At 46.2% G+C, this 24254-nt stretch overlaps 1 protein-coding gene across 4 annotated transcripts in view; it reads left to right on the top strand.

Moving 5' to 3' along the window:
* Positions 1 to 20815, top strand: part of KCTD16 (potassium channel tetramerization domain containing 16) — an 85947-nt gene extending 65132 nt beyond the window's left edge. For all 4 annotated transcript variants that reach the window (XM_027807300.2, XM_027807301.2, XM_055718075.1 and 1 more), the window contains exon 3: positions 17650 to 20815. In XM_027807300.2, the coding sequence (XP_027663101.1) occupies positions 17650 to 18101 (452 nt within the window). In that variant the 3' untranslated portion in view covers positions 18102 to 20815. The remainder of the gene's footprint in view (positions 1 to 17649) is intronic.
* The last annotated feature ends 3439 nt before the right edge of the window (positions 20816 to 24254 follow it).

The following is a 24254-nucleotide window of genomic DNA, read 5'->3' as shown; positions in this document are numbered from 1 at the left end:
GGGCAGGTGACAAGTCACCACCCCCACCCATGCCACTGCCTGTGGCACGGCCCCAGGCTGGACCACTGCCCCATGCGGGTGATCTATTGCCTAGTGTGCCAGCACTGCATGATGTTGCTCTTGAGAAGCCATTTATGAAAAATGAAGCTTGGTTCAATGCTATTGAAAATGCACCGCTACAGCAAATAATGTGTGTTATTTGTTAGTGCCTGTTGTCAGAGTGTAACACCACTGTGATGCTGAATGACAGATGAGCAGGGAATGCATTGCGAACACCGCTGGCTGGGTATTGCAGGCAACTGTGCTGCTGTTGCAACATTAATTCCTGGTAACTAGGGAAGTAATTTGTGACTTCCTTCAGGGATGCAGCCTTAGGATGGGGGAATGGTGCTTTGTGTCAGCTGGTGAAAACCACCCAGTGTGCAGCCTGTTTGGTTCAGAGGTGCAGCAGCCACCAGGCAGCTCCTGGCTGTGCAGCTGGTGTCCCCACATGGGGTATGTGTGGCCGTTTTGCTCGACATTAAATGATAAGTGAAGGGCTTAAGTTGTTTAAAACAAGTCCAGGATAAGAAGGAAATTGTATCATAGTAATTAGGAGCTTAGTAATGGGTTTAAGCAGGGAAGAAGAAAGTGATTTCCAAAATAATTATTTTCAATAAGCAGCTTCTTCAGTTGAATCTCTCAGTAGGAGAGCCATTTCTGGCTGCTTAGCTGGTCTTCTACCCTCTCACTGCCGCCTGGTCCAGGTGCACAAGCTATGGTTCATCTCACTCTGTAATAACGATATACATCATGTCACTGTTCACCATCCAGAAAGCAGCTGTTCCTCTCAGCTTTGCCAGTGCCATCCAGGCTCGGGGGGAACACCATCAAATGGGGCTAAACTAGGCAGAAAAGAAATGCTGCTAACAAGCTTGTTGCAGGTTGATAACTCCATGCTGCTTTTGCAGCCATTCCTGTTGCCTGTGCAGGTGACTTAACAGGCAGCTTCAGCATGTCCGAATGGCAGCGACTCCCCTCCAGGCACACAGGTACCACTGGCAGACCTGCTAAAGAGCTGGTTTCCTGCATCCCTCCATCCCCCCCTTTGGATGGTGTCCAACACAGAACACAGGCATTGAGTTTTACCAGCATGCTGAGCAGGTGTACTAGGATGGGGGGAGCCCCGGACTCCCCTTCTTGGGGCTGGGAGACAGGTTCCCTGGAGATGGCAGGAGCCAGCAGCTTCTCCCCTCCTCCCTGGGAAGTTGTTCGGCCATCCTGGCTCTTCAAGGATGAGCAGCATGGCTGTATTAACTAACCTTTAGTAACCTTGGCTTTAAATTTAAAGAATCTCTCCACCACCCCCACCCCCCAAGCCCTTTTTCAGCTGAATCATTTCAGCTGTGAGTTGTGACAGCTCACTGCCTATTACTACAGCCAAATTATTAATTTATAGCATCATAAACCTCCATGCTGTGAATTGTAAAGGAAAAGGACTAATAAAGAAAAGAGACAAGAAGTTGATAACCCCAAAGAAAACTGGACTGCAGAATCCAGGGGGAGACCTGACCGAGGAGCCTCCGTAACCAGTTCATGGAAAGGGTGACTTTTTGGAACAGCATGGGAGACAGAGGAAATGGGAGGATACTCCAAGAATAGCAAATCACTTGATACTAAGAGTAAATTATGAGAGAGGAAACTGCAGCAACAGGGAGTCTGCACAAACAGAACAACGAGTGGTGAAAGAGGATGAATTTATCCATGTTATGATTGCAAGCATAATTGTCCACAGAAGCCACTGACAGGATCCAAGGAACTATATTTTTATATGTGGTGTATGTTTATATATGAGGACCAGGTGGAAAATGAAAGGGAAGAGAGTATGTGATTAAATGAACAAGAGAAAAAAGTTTAATTCTGGTCTTTTAAAAGGAGAGCTGAGTTTGTTCCAACTATAACCATAATAAAATGCAATGAGAAGACAGCAGAACTGTAGGTTGATTAAAAAACTCTTACTGCTTGGTTGAAACTAGCACTGCTAGCAGAAGCTCCTCATTTAAGAATTAGTTATCTCTTTGCCTGGGGATTTTTCTACTTGACATCATGAAATAGCTTGTCAAGCTGGATGTAGATGTTGAATGACAGACTTGCTGTCTTTGAGCACACTGGTCTTACTCGTAAATGCCTCTTGCCTCCAAGAGTTATATCCCTGTTGGATTTGCCTGCTCAACCAGCTTTTGCAGTAAGCATCAAGCCTATTGCTCAACACTGTACAGTTATTTAGGTCATTTGATTTTTATGTCAAAATAACTCTGCCAGAATCTGGGGGCCTTTGTTGTAAAGCCAGCCAAGCTAAAGACACAAACCAAACCTCTGTGCCGCCCAGTAAACTAATTCCAAACACTGCTTCCTTTCCCCATGAGCGTATGCACTTGTTTTTAAAATATGAACAAAGATTGAGTGCTGGTTTCAAGGTGGTGGCTTTGAACCGGGCTGCTGGGAGCACACTCCTTTGTCCTCTCGTTTGGAGCACTGTGCACGTATTTGTAGGTGCATCTCTCCTGCTGCCATCATTAAACCAGAGCATCTCTCAGCTCCCAGGCCTTGTTTCATCTTTACATTTGGAAATCTCTAACTGGTTAATAACATGTCTGTTGCTTATAGCAGCTGTCCCTTCTGCCTGCATCCCTGCTGCAAAGCACCCATCCTCCTCCCCGCCTTGCAGCGAGGTGGGCGCTGCTGGGCCCTATGCAAGTGATGTCATTGCAAACCTGTTGATTTAGGTTTGTTTTAACCTTGCCTTTTTTGTGCCTGTAAAATCAATTTTTCCAGTTCCCCTCCAGAGTCTATGATGCGCCTTTAGACAACTCATTCCCATAGTATAATATACAAACTGGGCTCCACTTTGCCATCTGCCTTGGACACTTTTTCACCACTATTGCTCAGATTTGAGGTGCAATGTTCTCTGAAGACATTAGTTTCAACAAATGAGACATTTATACTGTCTGGAAATCCAAGCAAATGTATTTACTCAGAGCTGCCTTTTTAGAAAATTTTAGAGGCAGAGCCCTAACAAGTAACAGATTCCTTGTCTCAGTACTTGTCTCATACATTTCTTAAATCTTTATCTCTTAATTTTGTTGTACCTGCCAAAGAGGCAGAAGAAAATCAGGCATCAGGCTCCTGTTACTCTTCTTCACTCCGTTTCCTGAGATTTCTTTGCACTGATGTCATTTGTGGTGGGGGTAAAGGGGAACACATAAATTATTCTACATTATGTTCAGAGTAATGGCAAGTCCTAAAATAGCTCTCAATTAGCAATTGATTGCAATTAATTGGAACAACATAGGCTGACATGATAGCTTCATATCTCCAGAGCATTTTGGAATTCATAAGTTCTAATTTTCAAAAATTCAAAAATTGTGGCTTCCATATTACCATAACCATCTGTCAGCAATTTAAAATATGTATCTTCAAGAAGCAGGAGCAATACACACTTTGGCTTTGCTAATTAAAACATGTGTCCAAATCAGGGCTCAAGTTTGAATGTAAACTGTGTTTTTCATATACATGTGTGCGTGCATATATATATATATATATTTATCTCAAGGTCCTTCATACTAGATCAGAGCTGTGTGCAGTCCCGGACAGAATGTGTTGGGGTGGGCTCCTGCCCTGGCTTGGTGCTAAGGGTGGAACTGCCCTGGCTTTGCATTTAGGCATTAAGGCTTTGTTGACAATTATCTAATTCTGAATTACTTTGCTTTAGTTGCTGAGGAGTCTGCAGTAATGCTCATACAGGTAATTCTAAAGTTAGGACACTGGGAAGGGATGCATTTTCTGATTATTCAGACTAATTTTTTTTTCCCTCATGTTTTAATTAATGGATGATTGGAATTTCTTTCTTAAATATCAGGAATTCATCAGTGCAAAACAACAGTGGGGGTTCAATCCACAATCCACCTGCATTGCTTCAGTGGTTTCTGACTGGCTGATTTAATGTCCTACCAGAGGGTTTCACATCTTTTGCTAACAGAAAGGCAGTGCACGTCCCAGCTCGCGCCATGGTTAACTCCAGGGGATTGTTCAGAGAAGACAAGGAAAGCCCTCATTCTTTAACCCAGGCTGGCTTAATTCAACCAAACTTCACTTTCAGGTTCTTGAGGGTAATTTTAAAGTAAAAGGAGGTAAAAGGAAAGTTTGAGTTAGGATAAGTTATTAGTACAGCAATAATAAATAAAAAAAGGTACAAAAAAGTCTTACATTTGAGGGAGAAAGGCTGGACTTGAAGAAGGAAGATGCTGGTAGTAGCAGCTATTAATTCTCTGTACACTGAACTTAAATGAGCTAGAGATGTTTGACAGAAGGACAGAAAGAGCAAACACTATTGGCAGAAGAAAACCTATGCATCAGTTTTTCATATCAATGTCATTTTCCCAGAGTAATATATACTTAAATGCCACAGTCCTGATGGCCAAATACTGTTTCTAATCACAGTATTTGGAAAGGGCGGTACAAAGCAAGGAAGCCAGCAGCACTGAGTTATTTCTTGAATTACTTCTTCTTATATTGGAAATGCTGAACAGTCAGACCCCTTTGGCTCTTCCCACAAACCAGACCATTCATTTTACTTTCCTTCTTCAGGCTAAATGCTTGCTAAACTGTCAATGAAAAATACAGGTGAGAATTGCAAGAGTATTGCTCAGCTATGCTCTTGCTTCAGTCTGGCTAAAGATTTTTACTTGGTGGATGAGAGCTAAAAGGTAGATAGGCAGATAAATTTGTGTTGTAAGAGACTGAATGATTTCCACAGTGCTACCAGAGAAGAACTTGGTTAAGCTATGACCAAGACCACTATGGTTAGGCTGATAAAGAGGTTTAAAAAAAGTATTTGATTTGAAGAGACCATAATAAGAAACAATTAAAAGTTGACAGATTACCTGAATTAATGATGGAGACGTTTGCTGAGGTATCACCATGCATCTTCATAGTAAGGGACAGAACAGAGTTTTCCTGAACATGGAAATAACTCACTCAAGGGTCACTCATGCTGACCATAAGGTTTCCTGCCACCCTCCGACCTCCGTTAAAAACCTGCACGGGCTTTGTCAGAGCCTGACAAGAAGACGACTGCATGGAGTCAGTCTGGGCTGAGCCTTCACCACATGTTTTGCTGATCAGAGGGTGCAGAGTGTTGCACCAGCCACATCCCCCGGGAAGGATGCTGATGCACTGGTAAGGCTAGGCTGCTCCCAGAGCAGGGGCGGCTGCCGTCACTGTCTGCCTGCCTTGGTGGGAGATGCCAGAAGCTGGAGGGTTCTCCCAGGATATATTTGCTGGTTTAGACAAGTGTTGAGTAGCCCAGGTACAGGCTGTGTCTCTAGGCAGGACAGCATGGGGAGCTCCAGGTAGAGTCAAAAATGTCTATTGCACAGCAAAGTGATGCCCGAAAGGATAGTGACCGTAAGTGTTGTTTTCCTCTGATAAAAAGGCTTTTGTTATGAAGTGCAAGGAGGAGTCCGTACAACTTGGGGTACATCGCAACTTTCAGAAATGGTCTGACAGCATCAATGACCATGGTGACCAATTCCTCTAAACACTTTCTGTTTCTTACCATACTGCTGCTCACACTTTGTGCTTCTCTTTCCACTCAGAATTTTAACTTCATCACACATTAGGTTGAGAAAAATCCATATGTAAATATTTTGGCCCATTTAATATGCCTTCTGGTATTTTAACACCAGGTCTCATATTTTCTCCACCATTTGGGGAACTTATTTCTATTTTCAAACAAATGTAATACTCTTGCAGAAGTTCATTTCCAGAATTGAGTGTTTCAGGAAAGACCACAGGCGTGCCGGTAAAATGACTAAGTGCTGGGAGACTCCTGATAAAAGTCTATGTGCCAGCTGTGGACTAGCTGAAATTATCTTGCACAAATCATAGACCTCCCCAGACAGAGAGACCATGGGTGAACAATTCTTGTTTTTACACTGGGTTTATCAAGTTCAGAAAATTTTAATGGAAAAAGTTCTAAAACAGAAAATTTGAATTAGTAGAATGAACTAGGAAGGAACCAGATATCTGCATAGAGCAGCTCAGGTCCTGGCCACAGCAGCACCCAGGTGTCCACAGCTGCTCCCACAAGGGGAAAAAATTGTATTGGCTTACTAACAATGCCTGGCAGCCGCTGTTGCCTCCATGATTCCCTTCCTCCCCCTTCACTGCTGTCTTTGAACATATGGGAGAGTTCAAACCAATAACATTACTGTCAAGTCCTTCTCTGGTTTTGTTTGCTTGCTGAAATTTTACTGAAGATACTTGATCCTAAATGCAAATAAATCTACCGCATGTCCGTCCTGCTGCCGACACTGATCCCAGAGCCAATTACTTGCATGGCATTTGTCATTGTTCCTAAGCTTTACCTTAGTAATTTTGTTTAGACAGGGGCAATTTCTGCTGATAAATCTAGCTCGATTACCAAGTCAGAATGTATTTAATAAAACAACAATTAGACTTTGGTCTCTCATCAATCACAACACCTTTAATTCATGCATGGATGCAAAAACTGTTTTAGGCGTTGTGCATGCACGAATGAGTGATCTAAATCAAATTTCACTTTACTGACATTACCTTATCCTCAGACCTAGAGGCAATCAGTTTTTTATTTACCATATGAATAATGTGTGATATTTTTCAAAATTTCAATACTTCATTTTTTTGGTGTTGAAAGGAGAATACTTGCTTCACAAAGTTGGAAACAAAGGTGAGTGTGGAGGTGAGGGCCCCGGCCCCTCAAGTGCTTGGATGATGGGACCTACATGGGATGGAGGTGATGGGGAGTTGGCTGGGGGGTGGCTTAGGAGGCTGCCTGGCTCAGGGTGGGGCCTGCCAATGGTCCTGGCTACCTGGGCGGTATTGTTAATTACTGCTCAAATGGGGATCAGTTGCTACAGTTAGCCCCAGCAGAAGAGAAAAAGTGTGGAAGAGACAGCAAAACCTAAGAACAGTTGAGAGGTTAAAGTCATGGGGACAAGCAAGAAGAAGAGGAATGTGAAATACAAATAAAAACCCCAAACCAACAACAAAATCCTAAAGCAGAAGAATCATAGAATCGAGTGGTTTGGGTTGGAAGGGACCTTAAAGATCATCCAATCCAACCCCTGCCACAGGCAGGGACACCGGCCACCAGCCCAGGTTGCCCCCAGCCCCGTCCAGCCTGGCCTTGGGCACTGCCAGGGATGGGGCATCCACAGCTGCTCTGGGCAGCCTGTGCCAGCGCCTCACCGCCCTCACAGGGAAGAATTTTTTCCTAATATCTAGTCTAAATCTCCCGTCTTTCAGCTTAAAGCCATTCCCCCTTGTCCTATCACTACATACCCTTGTAAAAAGGAGCAGTAAGAATAAAAGGTGAAAGGACAACATAAATGGACAAGATTGAATTGAGAACAGTAGGATAGGAAAATGACTCAAATTAGGATGATCACAGACTGAAAGGTTGGTGCAGCCCACACACGTAGAGGTAATGAATGTCTGGGTACTGAAAATATCTCTGCCTGCCTCAAAAAGCGTATAGCACATAACCTCTGTGCCCTGCCTGGAGACGTTGTCCCTTCCCAGCCATGTCTTCTGAAAGACCTTCCTGGGGCTGGTGCGATGCCTGTCCCTCACTGTGGAGGCAGCTGATGGGGCTGCACAGTCTAAATGGGCAAATTACCCAGCAAGAGCCTCCCTACTGCGGGACTGCACCTGGCCGTGCCTGGCCCCGTGGCAATGGCTGCTCGTGCTGCTGGGGAGGCATCTTTTTCTGAGCAAGAAAACTCACTTGTGCCTTTTGACTTAATGATTCATTGCTAACTCCATATCTGTAGCAACAAACCTGCCATTCATTATTTTGTAAGACAGATTCAACCATCCCTTTTCCCCTGGGAAAAAAAACCAAGCCAAACCACCCACCCGCCCTCCACCCAAGCTCAGGAAAAAGGGCTGTGAAAACTGTAGAAACTTAATAAAAGGAATATAACTCTGAGAACAATGAGCTCTTCTGCCTCTAAGGTCAGGGCTGTATGAGAAATCAGTCTCCATCCCATTGCATGTTCTCACATATCAACACAAACTTTAATTCCAAATTCAGGAGGGGAAAAGAATCGAATTCTTGAACTTTCTTGTAGAATAGCAAGTTGTAACGTTAATTCTGAAATACCACAACATTGCATTTTTATAAGTCTGGAGCATTATAACTGAAAATTAACTATACATAGTGTGATATTAAAAGTATTATTATAATATAGGTGTCAAAATGAAAGGAGGCATGAAGTGATCTAGCTGAGCACTTTCCAAGTGCAAATATCATCAAAATCACCATGATCTTTTAGAATATTTCAATTTCAAGACAACAGCATTTATCAGTGGAAAAATGCCTGAAATGTTCAATCCTTTCTCCTGGGAGCTGTCAGAGGTTTCACACTTTGATTATGCTCCCCTTGACTTTCCAGGTGGGCTTGGAGAGCAAGGGGTGATGATTTCTTTCCAGTGCAGCAGCTGGATAATTTGTTAGTGGGTTTAAATCTGGGGCTGATCACCTGGGACAGGTGGAGGCTGAGACTGGTGCCAGCCCCAGAAGTCGATGCAGCTATGTGGTAAAACAGCACTTGGTTGGACGATGCTTATGGACAGCATTTAAATTTGAATAGTATTAGATTTTCTGTTAGCCTTTTTCTGAGTGTACTAATGCATAAACTTTCTTCTTGAATTTCCCAGAAGTTGAGGACATAAAGATGTCCCAGACTGCTGCAGCAGCGGGGTTTGGGGCAGTTTTAGACACCTCAAAGTGCTTCTGCAAATCCCCCACCACTGGGGCATCGCAGCTGGCTCAGAGGGTTTGCAGAGGGACAGGGAGGAGGGGGAACGCACTGTCCTGAGGAAGCTGGACCTCTCTCCAGTGGGCTACTTATCCCAGGCTTAGCACATTTTGAACATGTTTGAATCACAAAATTCAAACACCATTGTATCTGAGGCGGAGTTGATGATGGCTAGGGTTAGGGTCTTTATGTCACAATAAAAGCTCTTTGTTGATTTTGGTTTGAAGATCCTGTGCTAGTTTTATTTTATATCATAACTTCTCTCTCCTCTCTATGTTTCTGCACACCAGCCGTCCCTCTTTGCAGGGTTTTCCCGTTCCATGCTTGCAGCATATTTGTTGTGAAAGGGAGAGGAGGAGAGAAAAACTGGATGGCTGGTGGTTTGTGTGTCAATTATACATCAGAGGCTTTGCTGCTTCATCAGAAGCTTCTAATAATAATAATTATAATTAGGGCACTGGGAGAGAAACGTGCTGAGATCAGGAAGAAAAGCAAGAAAGACAGGCCAGAATTAATTAGCCCCTTTTATCTAAGAATCTCAAAGCATTTAGACGTTAATTAATGAATTATGTGATTAAATCAGTGTGATGTTCGGTTTACCACCACAATGGTGGCCAGTCCTGGGGCTCAGCACCCATCCTTGCTCAGCTGTGGGTCCTGTGTTGGTTGATGTTGCTGCAGGTGCTTCCCTCTCACTGCAAACCACACGGAAATATTTCTTCTTTTCCTATGAGCTCTGTCTGTCACTCTGACAGCGCCTAAAACCAGGATGAGGAAACCCATCCCCTGCATGGCAATGCAACCAGGCAGATTTGCACTGCTGGGAACTGTGCAAGTCCCCACGAGCCCATGAGACGTGTCCCCTGTGCACCAAAAGCTGATGGCTTCCCATGGTGAGTAAAGGTTCTCCCCTGACTCAGACCCAAACTCAATGAAATCTCCTACCTGTGGCACGTAGATTATCCCTGGGACTCCAGCAAAACTTCTTATTGTGTGGCAAAATGGTGCCCCCAAAAATAAATTGACACTAGCAGCAGTTTCCTCTAATAAAAAGGTTTCTGATATTCAATGTAAGGCAGAGGCCCAGTGCACAGGGTTTACATCTCTCCTGGCCTTCTGAATATGTCTGGGTTTGCTTTTGATACGGGATTTAGTAGGAGAGCTGACTGTGTGTGCTAGTTCAGAGGTACTCCTGCATCAGACACCGTACCCACCTGTGCGTTAGTAGCTGCATGCAGCTGTGGCCACAGGCTGTTTAGCAGGTTAGAGCAATCCTGGTACGGAGCAGGAGGGAGCATGGGTTCAGCTCTCAGGGCTGTGCATCCTTCCTCTGCTTCTAGCTGGCTTTCCGTCCCTGGTGGGGGCATGTCCCACTGGGCTGGCCCAGGTGCTGTGAGCCCTGGGGACTCTGGGCTGAAAGTTGCTAACTCCCCCACCAAAATTATATTCCATGAAGTAAATAGTTGGGTGAAATGTCTTTTAAAAGTGATCCAGAAAATGCTGGAAAAACACTTGAAGAGCACCAATGGTGTTCTGGCATGGAGGTGAATGATTTGCCTTAACTTTTTTTAATGGCTGTGACAATTCTTATTTTTCTGTTGATTTCTTTTCAGTTTGCAGCCATTGCTTTCAGTTAGCAGCAATCTGCATTTTTTCAGTAGGGTTTTATTGATTTCATTTTATGTGTGGCTGCTCCACAACACATGGCTATCAAAGACTGTGCTCCCAGTCTAGAGAAGGTGATGTAGCCCCAAGCCCAGATCCATGGCCGATCCTGCTCCCACACAGGCTGAGTTTACCAGGAGGGCTTGTGGGTTGAGCACTCCTTTGGCTGGCGGTTGCCTTGACCCCACACAGTTCTTGCTGTTTAAAACTCCATCTACCCAGCAAAATAACGTGCAATGTGCATGCGTTGAAGGTGTGAAGGGCACTGCTGTGCTTATTTCATTACAATGCAATACAAAATCATGTTCTGATGGAACTTGAGTTTGTCAGCAGCTTCTAATTACGCCCAGATATGGAGAGGTTTACACGGAGGTGACACGTGGCACAGTTTTGAATCAGTAGTAGCCCATCGCCTTCCATCCCCTCTTCCATGCTCCAAATCATCTTTTAAAAGTGAATCTTTTTTAGAGCACCAAACAGTGTATTATTTTCCTTTAGTATAGGGTAACTGAAATGTTTGGTTTAAAATTGCTAGGAAAAAACATCACTTTGAGGCAAACAGCAATGAAAATATGTTCTTTAAATCCTGAGCTATTTTGCATCCCTCTTTGCCAAGCAACCTGACCTTGCAGCGATGACCTGGCTCACTTGATCCTTTTCACCCTTGAACAGCTCGGGACTGAGCGTGCCGTGCAAGTGGTAGCGCAGCTCTGAAACCTGCTACCCGTCTCCTCAATTCCCAAATGGCTTTTTCCTTGCTAATGATAGTGTTGTGGATTTTATTTCTAACAGGCTGTGTTGCAGCTGTGCATGCAATTATCTGTAATTCCCAAGTCTGGTCCACATCTTTCAGTCCAACTGACCGATTGTTTTCCCTTGCTTTGATGTCAACTAATGTAATACAGAGAATAATTTAGTTACTTAAAATGATAAAATTAGATCTTGTATGATGTGTCTAGAATCTCCAACTTCCTTTGCTTGTTAGAATTTGTTGTGTTTCCTTACCCTGGTAGTCTCTGAAACTCTGTGGGCAGAATGATCATATCCTTCAATAAGTTCACTTAGCTGGCAAATTCACGTGACTGATAGCTGGCTTTAGATTTAGGCTTTTAAATGTGTTTTGGCAAGTTCTGACTCTGGAACACACTAGCATCCCCTGGCTCCCGAGGAGGTGACAGAAGCCATTTCACTGAGCTGATGTCTGGAGTTGTTTGTCAAAGCGCGCAGGGAATGGAGGTTTCCACAGCCTGTGCCTGACTGAGTGAAAATCAGGCAAAGGGAGTCTGCAAAGCAGTAAATTAGGCAGCTATGCCCACACTTTTTCTTGTGCACCTGCAACAAAGTGGAGCTCAGCTTGCTTGACTTGAGATCAGATAATTTTACAGTACTGTTTTAACTAACAGAGCCAACTTCTTAGCATGGTAATTAGTTTGATCCTGTTGGCACAGATGTATTTTTCATATATTATTGCTTGGTACTGGAACCTTTCTTTTTTTCTTCCTCTGGTATCTGAAGGTAGACTAATGAAAATTATTTTTTCCCCCTACTTCATTAAATGCTTAAAGGCAATTCAATTTTCTCCATAGCTTTCCCTCTCTCTTTAGATTTTTCTTAATGTACTGCTCTGGCTAGCCTGATATGTTGTTCTTGTAATAATTATATTAAGGTCTTTTCAGCATATAAAACAAGCTCATTTTGTACCTAAAAGTAAAAGTACATGTCTGTTGATGCTTGCTGCCCACGCACCCACAGGGATTCTGGCTGTGTGATGCTGGGCTGAGGCCAGCAAGGGCAGGAGTGTTCCGGAGGCTGGAAGCCAGACTGGCCGGATGGGTTTGGGGAGTGTGTTTAACTCTGTGTACAGACTGCCCCACCATTTAAAGGTGTCAAAAAATGTATTAATCAAAAATAAACCTGTTTACCTTTGCCCCTTTTTCTGCAGAGTGGAGCAGTTGTTCAGGTTGCAAAAAGGAGCTTGCTGGTTTTAGCTCTCCCTGCTGCTGCAGCAGCTGCTCAGCCGGGCTCTTGCCTTTCCCCGGGGGTGTTTGAAGATCTCTGCCTGCAACTGCTGCATACCCACAGCATCCGCTGCTGGACACCAGCTCTCCTCCCAGTGAGCCAGCCCAGCCCAGCTCGCTGAACACTGGGTGCCAGTGGGAGGTCTCTGCCCAAGGAACCTCTCCAAACCCTGCAGCTGTTTCCAGCACCCAGATCTCACCTGGTTTTTGCTGTTCTGCCTCATGAATAGATGAGTTTCTGCCTCCTGGCTTACCCACAATATGCCCATCATTGGTGAATATTTATTAAGTCAAATCAGCATCTATTAGGTCTTAATTAACTTATAAAAGGCTTGTTTTGTGGTAATGAAGTATATACTCTAGATGCGCCTGATGCCGTCTGGTGGGTCCCCTGCCCACACAGCCATACCTGAGCAGGGTCCAGCCCCTCCGGCAGGACACGGGGGACTGGACCCCTTCCTCTTTCTCATAGCTATGAAGTTACAGCTGTGAGGAGGTGTCTGTGACCCCCGTGTGTGCCAAACATTAGCTCAGGTTTGCAAAGGTTCATTGAGTGATCGCAGCAATGTCCTGTGATACTGCCGTGGTCTGATATTTTGTGTCTGATGTTCGGTGTTTGGGCTGTTTCGGCACTTGAGGTGCATGTTGGCATTTTGTTCCTTGGCTGAGTGAATGCAGCCATTTAATTTGGATTTCACAGATTGTCCTGCCTGCTATGGAATGTGGCTTTAGCTGAATGATTCTATGAGCTTGCTTAGAAACCATTAAGGAGGCACCGAAAACTGCTCAGAGTCAATGGTAGGCTGTAGGAGGAGGTTGCACGGTGCACTAATGGGTCTGTACCTGAGCAGTAACCTTTTCCCTCTCAACTCATTTTTCACCATTTTTCAGACTTCATTCAGTTCAGTGTGGGGTGGGGAAGCAGCGAAGGCAGCTGGAGCACATCATCCCGGCGTAGCAGCAGGTGAGCATCCCCAGCACTGCCCGCTGGGAGCTCAGCCCCGCTATCCTCCAGGGCCATGATGGGGAGGGAGCCTAGTGTCCAGAGGAGGGAAACTACCTTGTGAAAGAGCTGGTGGCAGCAGTGATGCTGGTCAGATCTGTTTCTCGATTAGCATTCACTGTCGTCCTTAAATGTACACAAGCAGCATGGGGAAAATGACTCACTTTACAGGTGAGAAAAGTAATTACAGGCGAGTGCAGAGCAGAGCAAACACTGACAAGGAGAGCAGGAGCTGCTCTCCCGATGGCCAGGAGAGCCAGGAAGGAGGCACTCCCCTCCCAGCATCTCTGTGTTCCCACAGGGATGGACAGACACACCCTCACTGGTTCCCTTCCACCTGATTAATTTCTGCCTTTCAAGTGCTGGTGGTTGCTTGCTGGAGTAAATGGCTCTGTGTTTAGGAAGGGCGGAGGCTCCAGCAGTCCCTCACAGGGAGCAGACAGTGGCTGCAACACAGCAAAACCCTCAGGGAGCTGTAATGTCAACTGCAATAAGAAGCTGCAAATCAATACGGCTCATGGATGTGTTTTTCAGAAGCTCATGTGATCAGGGTTTTACAAAGGTTCAGCATTTAATGCCTTTGTCAAAGTTGAGCAAATTATAAAAAAAATCAATTTAGCCATTGTTGACTTTTTTTAGACAAGATACAGAACAGGTCTTGAAACAAGCCTGTAAGTTAAACTTAGCCATGCAGCTGACAGACTGAAAGATTCCTTCATAGTCGACAAGGAAAAGGAAGGAAGAGATGAGGAGGGGCTTCCTGACTTTTGTTTTTCCACCTGTTTCTGTAAATTATATGCATTGTATTCATGGTTGCAAAAAAGGTGGGGAAACAGGAGAATAGGGCAGTGAGTATCAGCAGCGCAGCTTTTCAACATTTTGCTACCATGAGCTTGCAACCCCCCTTCTCAGATTCCTCCAGGATCTGCTCCCGAGACTTGGGGGTTGGAAATGGGCAGCAACTTTTTTTTTTTTTTCCTTTTTCTTTTCTGGCCCCATTTTTTTGATGGGGGCCTGTTTCTAGACCAATGGCAGCAAATGGTCACCTTGGACCCTGTGTGAGGAGGGGATTCCCCAGCAGCCTCACACCCCGCCCCCACCCCCCCCCACCCCCCCCATCCTCCCCCAGCCATGCAGGAGCTGCCAGCACAACTGCGATCCCAGCACCACACATTGCCTATCCCAGCTGTGAAAACCACTGGGCCAAAGCTGCAGCTCTGACCTGACTGTTCCCCCTCCCCATTCCCTTCTCCAACCCTTGCACCCCAGTAAGAAATGCCACAAGCACTGGGGTGTAACACTGGCTGTGGGGCCCCCAGTTCCTTCTCATGGTTGAGAACAGGGTCTGTATTGCTGGTCAGAAGTTGCAAAGCTGAATTATCCTTTTCTTGATCTGGATAATGTTACCAATCTGCATGAGCTGGTAATGATAATTACATTTTAGTGGGAAGATGGATGCTTCCAAATGACATTTAAATCCATGATTATTGCAGTGGTTTGGTCAGGGAACAGTTGTTACCAATGCCAGCTCTTCCCCTTTATCACAGATTACTGCATTTGGGCAGGTCTTCAGCTGAAAAACAAAAAAATCAAGCCATGTGCTACATGAATCAGGAAATAAATTAAGTACTATTCAGGAGTTCCCATCACTGATGGGTTATGCAAATGAAGGTCATGTTTCCCCAAAGCCTCTATTCTGTGCGTGACCAAACCTTCATACATGGGGAGGCTGCCCCTGAAGTGACATGAGTTGTCTGCAGGGGTCTGGGGCTGGCAGGGCAGGGGGATGCTGGGAGGGTGCTACCCATGGGGGTGGAGGCTGGTGGCTCTGCCTGCACTGTTTTACAGCCAAAGCTGGCTGTGCTATCAATCAAGCCTGAGAGAAGAAATATCTGGAGAAATTTGGGGTGCTATAACTGTCCACAATGGAAGAGAGAATTTCCCAAAACCCTATTCCCCATGGGCTGGGGAAGCCAGGCGCCTTCTGATATCCAGTTCTGAATTTTATAACAGGCTGTATACAACCTTTTTGTTGCAGGAGAGATGTTTATTGACCTCCGTATCCAATGGTCACCTGAATACTGTTTGATTTCTTACTTTAAAAAAGAACAAACAGTCATATTTAGTTGGATGAATGTATAAAGGCTGTGATGATTACAGACTAGAATAATAATGAACATGTTCCTGAGTAGTGACAGCAGTATTGTCTGAACGTTTTGTTTAGACATGAGGAGCATCTTGTTTTGCTTTGTTTTGTTTCATGCCATTGGGAAAGCGTATGATTTGCAGGGCCACGTGTCTGTGTCCCCCATGGTGGGGACATCACACAGGGTTGCTGGCTCCCTGGCTCACCATTGCTGGAGGACTGCCTGTGCTGGCATGCCTCCTGCAACCCCACCACTGGCTCACCACGTGCTGGGGACTAGACCCAAACCCATAACACTTAATTTCTTTGTGACTGCCGGGATTTTACCTGTAAGATCCCAGAAGAGATCAGCACAGGCTGCCTGTACCCAGGATCGGTGGGATTTTTTTGGCACCTCTCACTGCAGAGCACCACCCATAATCCCCTGTGGCATTGCTCCCTCTGATGGGACCGCACCATGTGGCAGCACATGTTGTGCTGGCAGAAGACGGAGGGAGCAAGCCTGGTATAACCTGTCTGCCAACAAACCCACTGGTGGGGTGGCTCTGAGCCTGGCACCAGCGTGATTCTCCCTGCGGGGTGTTTGCTGTGAGCCAGCTTGCCTTTGGGGCTGCAGTGAAATGCCCCAGAACAGCGGTGATGCCCCTGTGGAACGGTGATGGGTCCTGCCCCTGCAGTGGGGCTGGAATTCCATCTCTGCTGTACAGGAGAGCTGCTGGCCCACGCCGTGTTGCTTACACTGGTCTGTTGTGGGGCAGAGCCTGTGGCAGGATGTTTGCCTACACTGGTTTGTTACGTGTGGTTGCTAATGAGGAGTAGGACTCTGCAGTTGGGTGTAATTGTGCACAGAAGATTATTGCAGAATCCATGGGTCTTCGGTTTTAACCATGGCAAACAGGATAAAAACGAGATAGGTTGGAATTAACAGTGTATTTGACACTGTCCTTTTAAAGGCAGAAAAATGATGAGGCTAGGAGGGTTCGGTGAGATTTAAGCAGCCTGGGATTGTCAGGTGAGACCTGTCAGTGCCTCAGCCACCTCGGGTACCACCTTAACTCCTGCACACACCAACACAGACAGACCCTTCCTGTATGAACAAACTTTAGTCTTTTCTGTCCAGGCTTGCCCTCATTAAGCGCAGACCCCGGGAAGACCAGTGCCAGCATGAGCTGTTGAACCCGTTGTGTTTTGCAGGGACGGTGGCTGGGGTGGGAATGGGCAGCAGGCTTTGCCACCTGGGCTTTGGCAGCCAAAAGTTCATCATTTATTTGTCTGTTTTGAACTCGTAACCTTGGCCTTGGCCCTGTAACCTCTGTTCACACCTATGAATTTATTGGCTTCAAAGGAGCCCCATATACAGGTAAAACGTGGAGGAATGGATTGGGAATGACAAAATCTGAAGTCCCCATTCTGTTTTTTCTTTGTCTTTCCTTAGGCAAAATTTATGTGCACTTCATCAGGATTTTCTCTTAGGGGAGAAAAACCTCCCTGTGATCTGCTCAGGGTTTGCCCTGGGGCTGGTGGGTAGAGGTAGTAGCAAATCATGACAAGCTTGAAAAGCAATTAGGGTTCCTGCAGGGATGTTTGCTTGCTCTGGTTAAACACCTGGCTGAATCTTCCAGTGACTGTTTCTCATTGAGGATCTCAGAAAACTTTCAGACATGTGCTGGATATCTCAGGGGACCCTCATGGGACCTGAGCAACACGTTAGTGGAGCAGTTGAAGGAGCTCCAATGTTAATGGAAATCATCTCCCACTTGAGACCAAGTGGAGGTTTTGCTGACAGTCTGTGTGACATCCAGGAAAGCTCCCAGAGAGGTTTCCTGCCGCGCTGGCAGGCTGTGTCACTCCCAGTTCCCGCAGGTCTCGGCAGGCAGCAGCGAGCCCAGTGGTGGGTGAGCAGCCTGTTTCTGGGTGCAGGCAGGGGGTTTGGAGCTGTCGGTAACACCAGGACGCTCTCTGTTCCTCTTGCAGGTGAGCCTTCCCGGTGGTCCTCGTCCCACTGTGACTGCTGCTGCAAGAATGACAAAGGCGACAAGGAGGGAGAGAGCGGCACGTCATGCAATGAGCTGTCGACATCAAGCTGCGACAGCCAGTCGGAGGCCAGCTCCCCCCAGGAGACCGTCATCTGTGGCCCTGTCACCCGCCAGCCCAACATACAGACTCTGGACCGGCCGGCCAAGAAGGGGCCGGTGCAGCTGCTGCAACAGTCTGAGATCCGGAGAAAGAGTGACCTGCTCCGGACTCTCACTTCTGGCTCCCGGGAGTCCAACTCCAACAAGAAAAAAGCAGTGAAGGAGAAGCTGTCCATTGAGGAGGAGCTAGAAAAATGTATCCAGGATTTCCTCAAAATCAAAATCCCAGACAGGTTTCCAGAAAGGAAACATCCCTGGCAATCTGAACTCCTGCGGAAGTACCACCTATAGGCTCAGGGTGGGGAAAGCACACAACCTTATTACCATTAGAGCAAGATTCTAAGTGATAAAAAAAATAATTCCCAATAATAATTATTTGTTAGCTCACAAAAAAAAAAAAAATCCATCTCTATAGTACTGCCTAATTTGCCTATTTCACCTTAACATTTACAGTCATAGGGTAACAATATTTTTCCAGTCATGGAAGCACAATGACAAACGCTTTTATTCGTAAACTCTGAGTCTTACACAAGCTGAATACCTTAAGGGCACAACCATACCAACAAGAGATGCTCATATGCGGATGCTGCTGATGCCGGTGGGAACATGGCACGTGAGCAGTCAGTGTCCAGGGGTGTCTGTGGACTGCATGCCTTCTGTGTTCTCCTTGTAGTGAGTTTGTTTGGAGGGGCATACACAGCTCAAAGAAACAAGCTATGCCATGACAGTTTACCTTAAGCATGTGTATATATATATGTGCATATATATATATGTGTGTATATATATCTCTGTGTATATATATATGTATATATATATCAATATATATTGCTTAAAGATTTCTGGCTCTCTCCTTATAACTGCACTTTCTCAGAAAAGAGCATTTTTTAGCAGTCTATGGATGTTCCGTTTCTTCTTCAGGTCTTTGAGAGTTGAACAGTAGAAAACCCATCTCACTGTCTCTCTCCCCCACTCCCTCTCTTTCCCTCCCTTCTCTGAGACACTGTAAATGCATTTCAGTAGAGACCAGGGAACAGTGTGTGGGTCCTTGTTGCCATCAGCAAAATACTCCATTTGTTTCTGATGATCTTGTTCCCTCTGTATCCTCCCCACACCTCTTGTGTTTCTCAAGGCTCTCCTGTGCCAGTGGGTTAAATGTGTGATGATCACAGTTGGAAAGCTGTAGGAATTCTTCCAGGGTCGAGTGTGGAAGCAGGCAGAGTGGTTGTGCTGGTGAGGATGGCTGGTTTCTGCAGGCTTGCCAGGCACATGTGCCAGGGGTGTTTGGCCGCAGCTGGCAGGGAGAATGGGCACTGGTTCCTGTCCGGCACAGAAGCAAGCACCAGAAATTTTCTGCCTAACAAGCCAGGTTTAGTGCTTTGACTGGCAGCGGTTCAATTGCTAGAGGTCAGGAGCAGCACCATTCCAGCCATGTGCACTTCAAGAGCAAATGCAGCCCTCAGAAGGAGGTACCCGTATCCCCTCCTGCAGATGTCCGTCTCAGCATCAATCCTGTTCACGGCCAGCAACGGGATGTTACTCAACAAACTGTGCTGCTTGTCATGTGTTATTCACCACATGCCAGCAGGGAGCTGTGGAAAAGACTGGTCCTGCACTGACTGGAGTGGAGGTCCTGCAGCCCACAGCCCCCTAGGGCGTGGGAGCTTGGGGAAGGGGAAGAGGTCAGTCTTGCGGAGTGCAGCAGGCCCTCCTTGCTGGGTAAAGCATGAGCACAGCAGCAGCGTCCCAAGAGTGCCCAGGAACCAAGTGTAAGCAAGTGGTCAAAGGCATAGGGCCAGCAAAACCTGGGGCAGGTAAGCGTCAGGGGGGTTCAGGTCAGAGGGGCCTGGCTCAGGAATGAGCTTGGGCTGCCAGGGTGAGTGAGCCACAGAGAGTGATGGAAAAATGAATTGCTCCAGCAAACCTATTTCGGCCATAGCTGAGAACAAACCAGCTAGAGTATTTGAGATATATTATTCATTTTCTAAAAGAAGAAGGAGATTATATGGGAAGTGATAGTGCTGGTAACAAAAAGCACTTTGATTCTGACTTATTTAGCATCCTGCAGGTTCCAGGGCTTCCCCTCTCTTAAATTTCAGACTGCTGCGGGAGATGATGTCAAGCACACACAGATTATTTTTGTTGATCTTCATGCAGTTTCAGCAAGGTGGTACCTTCATGCTTGCAGGGCTTCATCGCACCCACACATCTGGCTGTGGCATTTTTGTTTTGCCAGAAGAGCTGTAAAGTCTGTGTGAGTACACAGGCAGGGGTTCACACCCATTGCTTGGCTGCAGACGTCATACAGGTGTTTATTGGTGAGGATGCAAATTTTACCAGCAAAAAAGGTAGCAATACTTGTCCAGAGTGATCCATAAGCATGAGCTTGCTTTAGGGAGGGGGAAAAGCCCTCCCAGCAATACATCTCCCAGTCTTTGGAGAACAGGGCTTAGATGTGGCAGCTTGGCATCATCTCTGCTGAGTTTTTATGCATGAGAGGCGTGCTATTTCTTACAGTGAACATGCAGTGTTGGTAACGCAGAGTGAGGCTTGTAAAGTAGAGGGTCTGACCTGGAAATGCTGGGCTCGCTGAGAAAACCCAGTGCTTTTTGGGATCAGGCTCTAGAACCAATTCAGGTTTTAAGTCATTCATTCACTCACACTCGAGTTCAGGCATGGTAGTTGTGCAGCCCTGCACTTACCTGCTCACAAAGCACATTTTCACATGGAAATCAATGTTTTGCACAAGATCCACAGATTTGGCTCCTCTTAGTTATTCGTTGGTTTGTTTATAGCATTTTTCTTTTCCTACTGAGCATTTCCTGCATCTTTCCCCACTGCTCTGGCAGCAAGCAAATAAAACTGGGGAACAGATAGGGCTCTTCCTCAGGATTTCAGCTGAGTGTGCAGTTCGGGATGGATCATCCCTCTTCCTCAGTACCAGGCTGCAACTAAAACCTTGTCCTTCCCACCAGTCCACGTAATTCCCCATCTCTTTTTAATACCACAAATATAAAATACATACGACAGAGTAAAGAACAGGCGCTGGGGCGTAGGGTGGGGTGTATGTGAATGTGTGTGCGTGCGCACACACGTGTGTTCCCAGACTGACGTTCAGGTTGCACAGAATTGCACGATGATTAATAACTATAGAAGAATTAGACCAAATGAAATGTGCTGGAATGGGCTTGATTTATGTGGCCTTTATTCTATGAATCTATGATTCTGTGAAATGGTTATTACTCTCCAGTGCTACAGAAATAAAGGTCTTAAACTTTAGTAATCACAGGCAGGCCAAACCTGCTAGGAAACACAATTTAGTATGCAGCCGAAGGAGAAGAGGTGCCCAGGCGTGTGTGTGCACACTCGTGTGTGTGTGTGTGTGTTCATATGCACTTTCTGCTGTGTTACTGCAGGGATCTAGTTTTGGTCTAACCTCCTGCTGCAGCTGTTTTACGGGTGGCTCGATGCAGGAGCTGGGGGCTGTGCTTCGAGGCTTTTTGCTATTAAGGCTGGCTGGCAGGCTCTAGGTGGAAGAGCCTCTGCTGTAGAGGAGCAATGGTGGGGAGCCGCTCTCCCCTCCCTGGCAGGGGTTAGCCTAAATGCTGGATGCTGCACAGCATCCGTTACTGCTGCTCAAAGGTCGTCCCCTCCTCTCCCTCCTTGCCTCGCTGCTTTTCTCTGGACCACCAACACCCCACGGCGAGAACTGCAGCCCACCAAAGAGCCACGCTTTGGGCACCTTGTCCCACCACCATCATGCAGCTGCAGGGCCACTGCTGGGCACATGACCCTGCCAGCACAAGCCCCTGCATGGGGGCACCAAGCAGCGGTGTGGAAGACTCGTGGGCTGGTAGAGACAGGCGCCAGGGTATTAAAAGTTCTGCTCCACGACGGCCCTGTAGTTCACATGCAGGCAGCGGGAGGTCAGGAGAAAGAACCAAACCTCCTGCTGCTGGGGGGTCCTCCCTGTACAGCAAGGTGATGTGTTAATTCTGGAAGACCTCTTCCCCCCAAAACGTCATGCACACGTACATAAAAAATGTCATACACACATACGTACATATACATAGATAGGTAGATACATGCACCTTTTTGGCCAGGTTGTTCTCCCCCATCTGCAGGATGCAGCAGCACCCATTGTTAGAAGGGGTGGGAGAAATCACTGCAGTGGGTGGGTATCAAAACGGTACCTCAAACCAAACCGTCAGCTGGGCACAAGTAGGGAAACAGGGCGGGTGCTCAGCACCTTCCTCACTCCCAGGTCTTCCCCTGGAGCTGTGCAGGGGTGGTGGGCTGCAGCCCCCCGCTACTCAACTGCTGAAATGAAGCAGTGAGGGGACAAAGGGAGACGGATGCAATGCAGTGGGGAAAAATGAGACTGGAATAATAGATTGTCTAAAAGGTAGCTGGGTTTTGAGGTCTAAAAATATTCAGCTCAATTCTACTTTTTTTCAGTGAGAGAAGCCGTGCCTGTCCCTAAGACATTTTTGGTCACTTGTCGGTAGCAAGCCGAAATGAAACTCAGTTAACAGAGTACTTTATTCTTTCTAAAATATCTGGGGAGTAAACTAGGCTTTGAGCTACTTTCCACACATGACAAAGGGCAAATACAAGTTCTGTTGAAACTAATTTTAAAACTTACATTGACTTCAGTAGGACTGAGACTCTACTAAAACACCTTTTCTTAAGAAAAATGGGCACTTGTGTCAGTGAGGATGAGAGAAAGCCATTAAGCTGTAATAGATACACATCCACTTACGTAGCTCACAATGTTCATCACCTCTGCATATGGCAAATAGGTCTGCTCATTCGGTGATGGTCTTGCATAGCCGACCTCTAATTATCATGGTCTGTTTAGTAGTCTTGCTTAAGCTCTGCTTGGTGGGCTGAAGGAGCGTGGTAGGCATCCGTACCCCTGCACAAGTGCACCACGGGATGCATGCCTTGCAGGTGGGTGATACAGCCTTCCCTCTCCCTCCTGGCCGCCGGTGCTGCTGGCACCTGGGCTCAGCCCAGCTGGGCTCCGCTCAGCTCCCATCCCAGCCACGTGTATCCCACTGGCCCTGGCAGCCCATGCCTGCTGACACCTCTCATGGCCAGAAATACCAGTTTTCCAAGGGCTTGGTTACATGCCCCAATGCCTCGAGACAGACACCTGAGCATGACTCAAAGCGTTAGGGGGAGGCAAAGGGAGAACATGTGAGTTTACATTGACCCATGGGGACCAAATTATTTTACTTTTTCCCTAAATCATCTGCACACACAATGTAAAGGCTGCACAGCACTCTGGAGAATGGCTTGGGGTTTTAATTCTAGTTTTGTGAGTCCATTTATTCGTTTTATTTGCAAAGTTTTGGGCTGAAGTGGAAAACAGGGTTGATTTCTATTGGCAATGACCATATTGTACCCAAGACCTTCAGCCATGTCTCACACTGCTCTCCTAGCCCCAGAAAGGTGGAGAAACCTTTCCAACTTCTTACCCTGCCCTGAAGCCCTTTCCACCATTGCGAGTATGCACGTGAACTTGACTTTCAGAGTACTTTATGCATAAGGCCCCATGTATATCATGGTACAAAATAATTGTCCAGTCTTATGGATAGTTTATGCCCCAACGGGGTTTTGTAGATTAATAGTAAAAGAACAAAAAAGCACTTTTAAATTATTTATATTATAAAAAGACATTCTTTATTTTTCTTGGCATCGATATCACTTAGCTAAAAAATCAGTTTATAAGTATGATATTACAGATTTTAAACTATAGCAATGATAACGCAAACACGAAAAAGCAGAATTCAGAACTAAACAGACAAAACTTACCAACATGAAGCAGAAGGATGATGGCAGGGCCCAGGTGGTTGGATGGGAATTGTTGGTCTTCAGCAGGGGGGGTCCCTTCCTGATGTCCCTTCCTGACGTCCGTTTGTGCATCTCCTCTGGCCAAGCCGCCCTGGCCCGAGGGGCAGGTGCAGGGCAGTGGCGGGGGCTGGCCCCTTCCCTGCCTTTGCAGGACGTGATCTGACCCAGGCGCTTTGGTTTATACTAACATACCCGTGTTAGAGGGGTGGGTGCTGTAAGGGCAGTATTTTCCCAGCCAACAGAGGATTTAGAGGGGGGTTTGGTGATTTTGTGATCTACTCGGGGCCTTGCTTATGTTACATTTTCGGACCTCATACAAGCACTTAATGACTTTGCTGAGGCTGAGTCAGTCTGTTGCACATTGATGTAGATTAAGTGGCACCCACTGAATTACCTCTACTTTCCAACGTGGTTCACTGTACATAAGTGTAATGTCAAATTGTTTACAGGTTATTTTGTGCGTAATTGTGGAAAAAAACAAAAGTTTTAACTACAAATTTAAAGGAATTGATTTTACTGGAAGGTGTTTAAAAAAAATGAATGTGCTTAATACAGTATAGACATCATTGATTATGGTCTCACATGAAT

The sequence above is a fragment of the Falco cherrug genome, chromosome 8 (assembly GCF_023634085.1).
Source record: "Falco cherrug isolate bFalChe1 chromosome 8, bFalChe1.pri, whole genome shotgun sequence".
In the NCBI taxonomy this organism is placed as follows: domain Eukaryota; kingdom Metazoa; phylum Chordata; class Aves; order Falconiformes; family Falconidae; genus Falco; species Falco cherrug.
The sequence above is the reverse complement of the archived record's forward strand: the minus strand, read 5'-3'. Positions and strand labels throughout refer to the sequence as shown.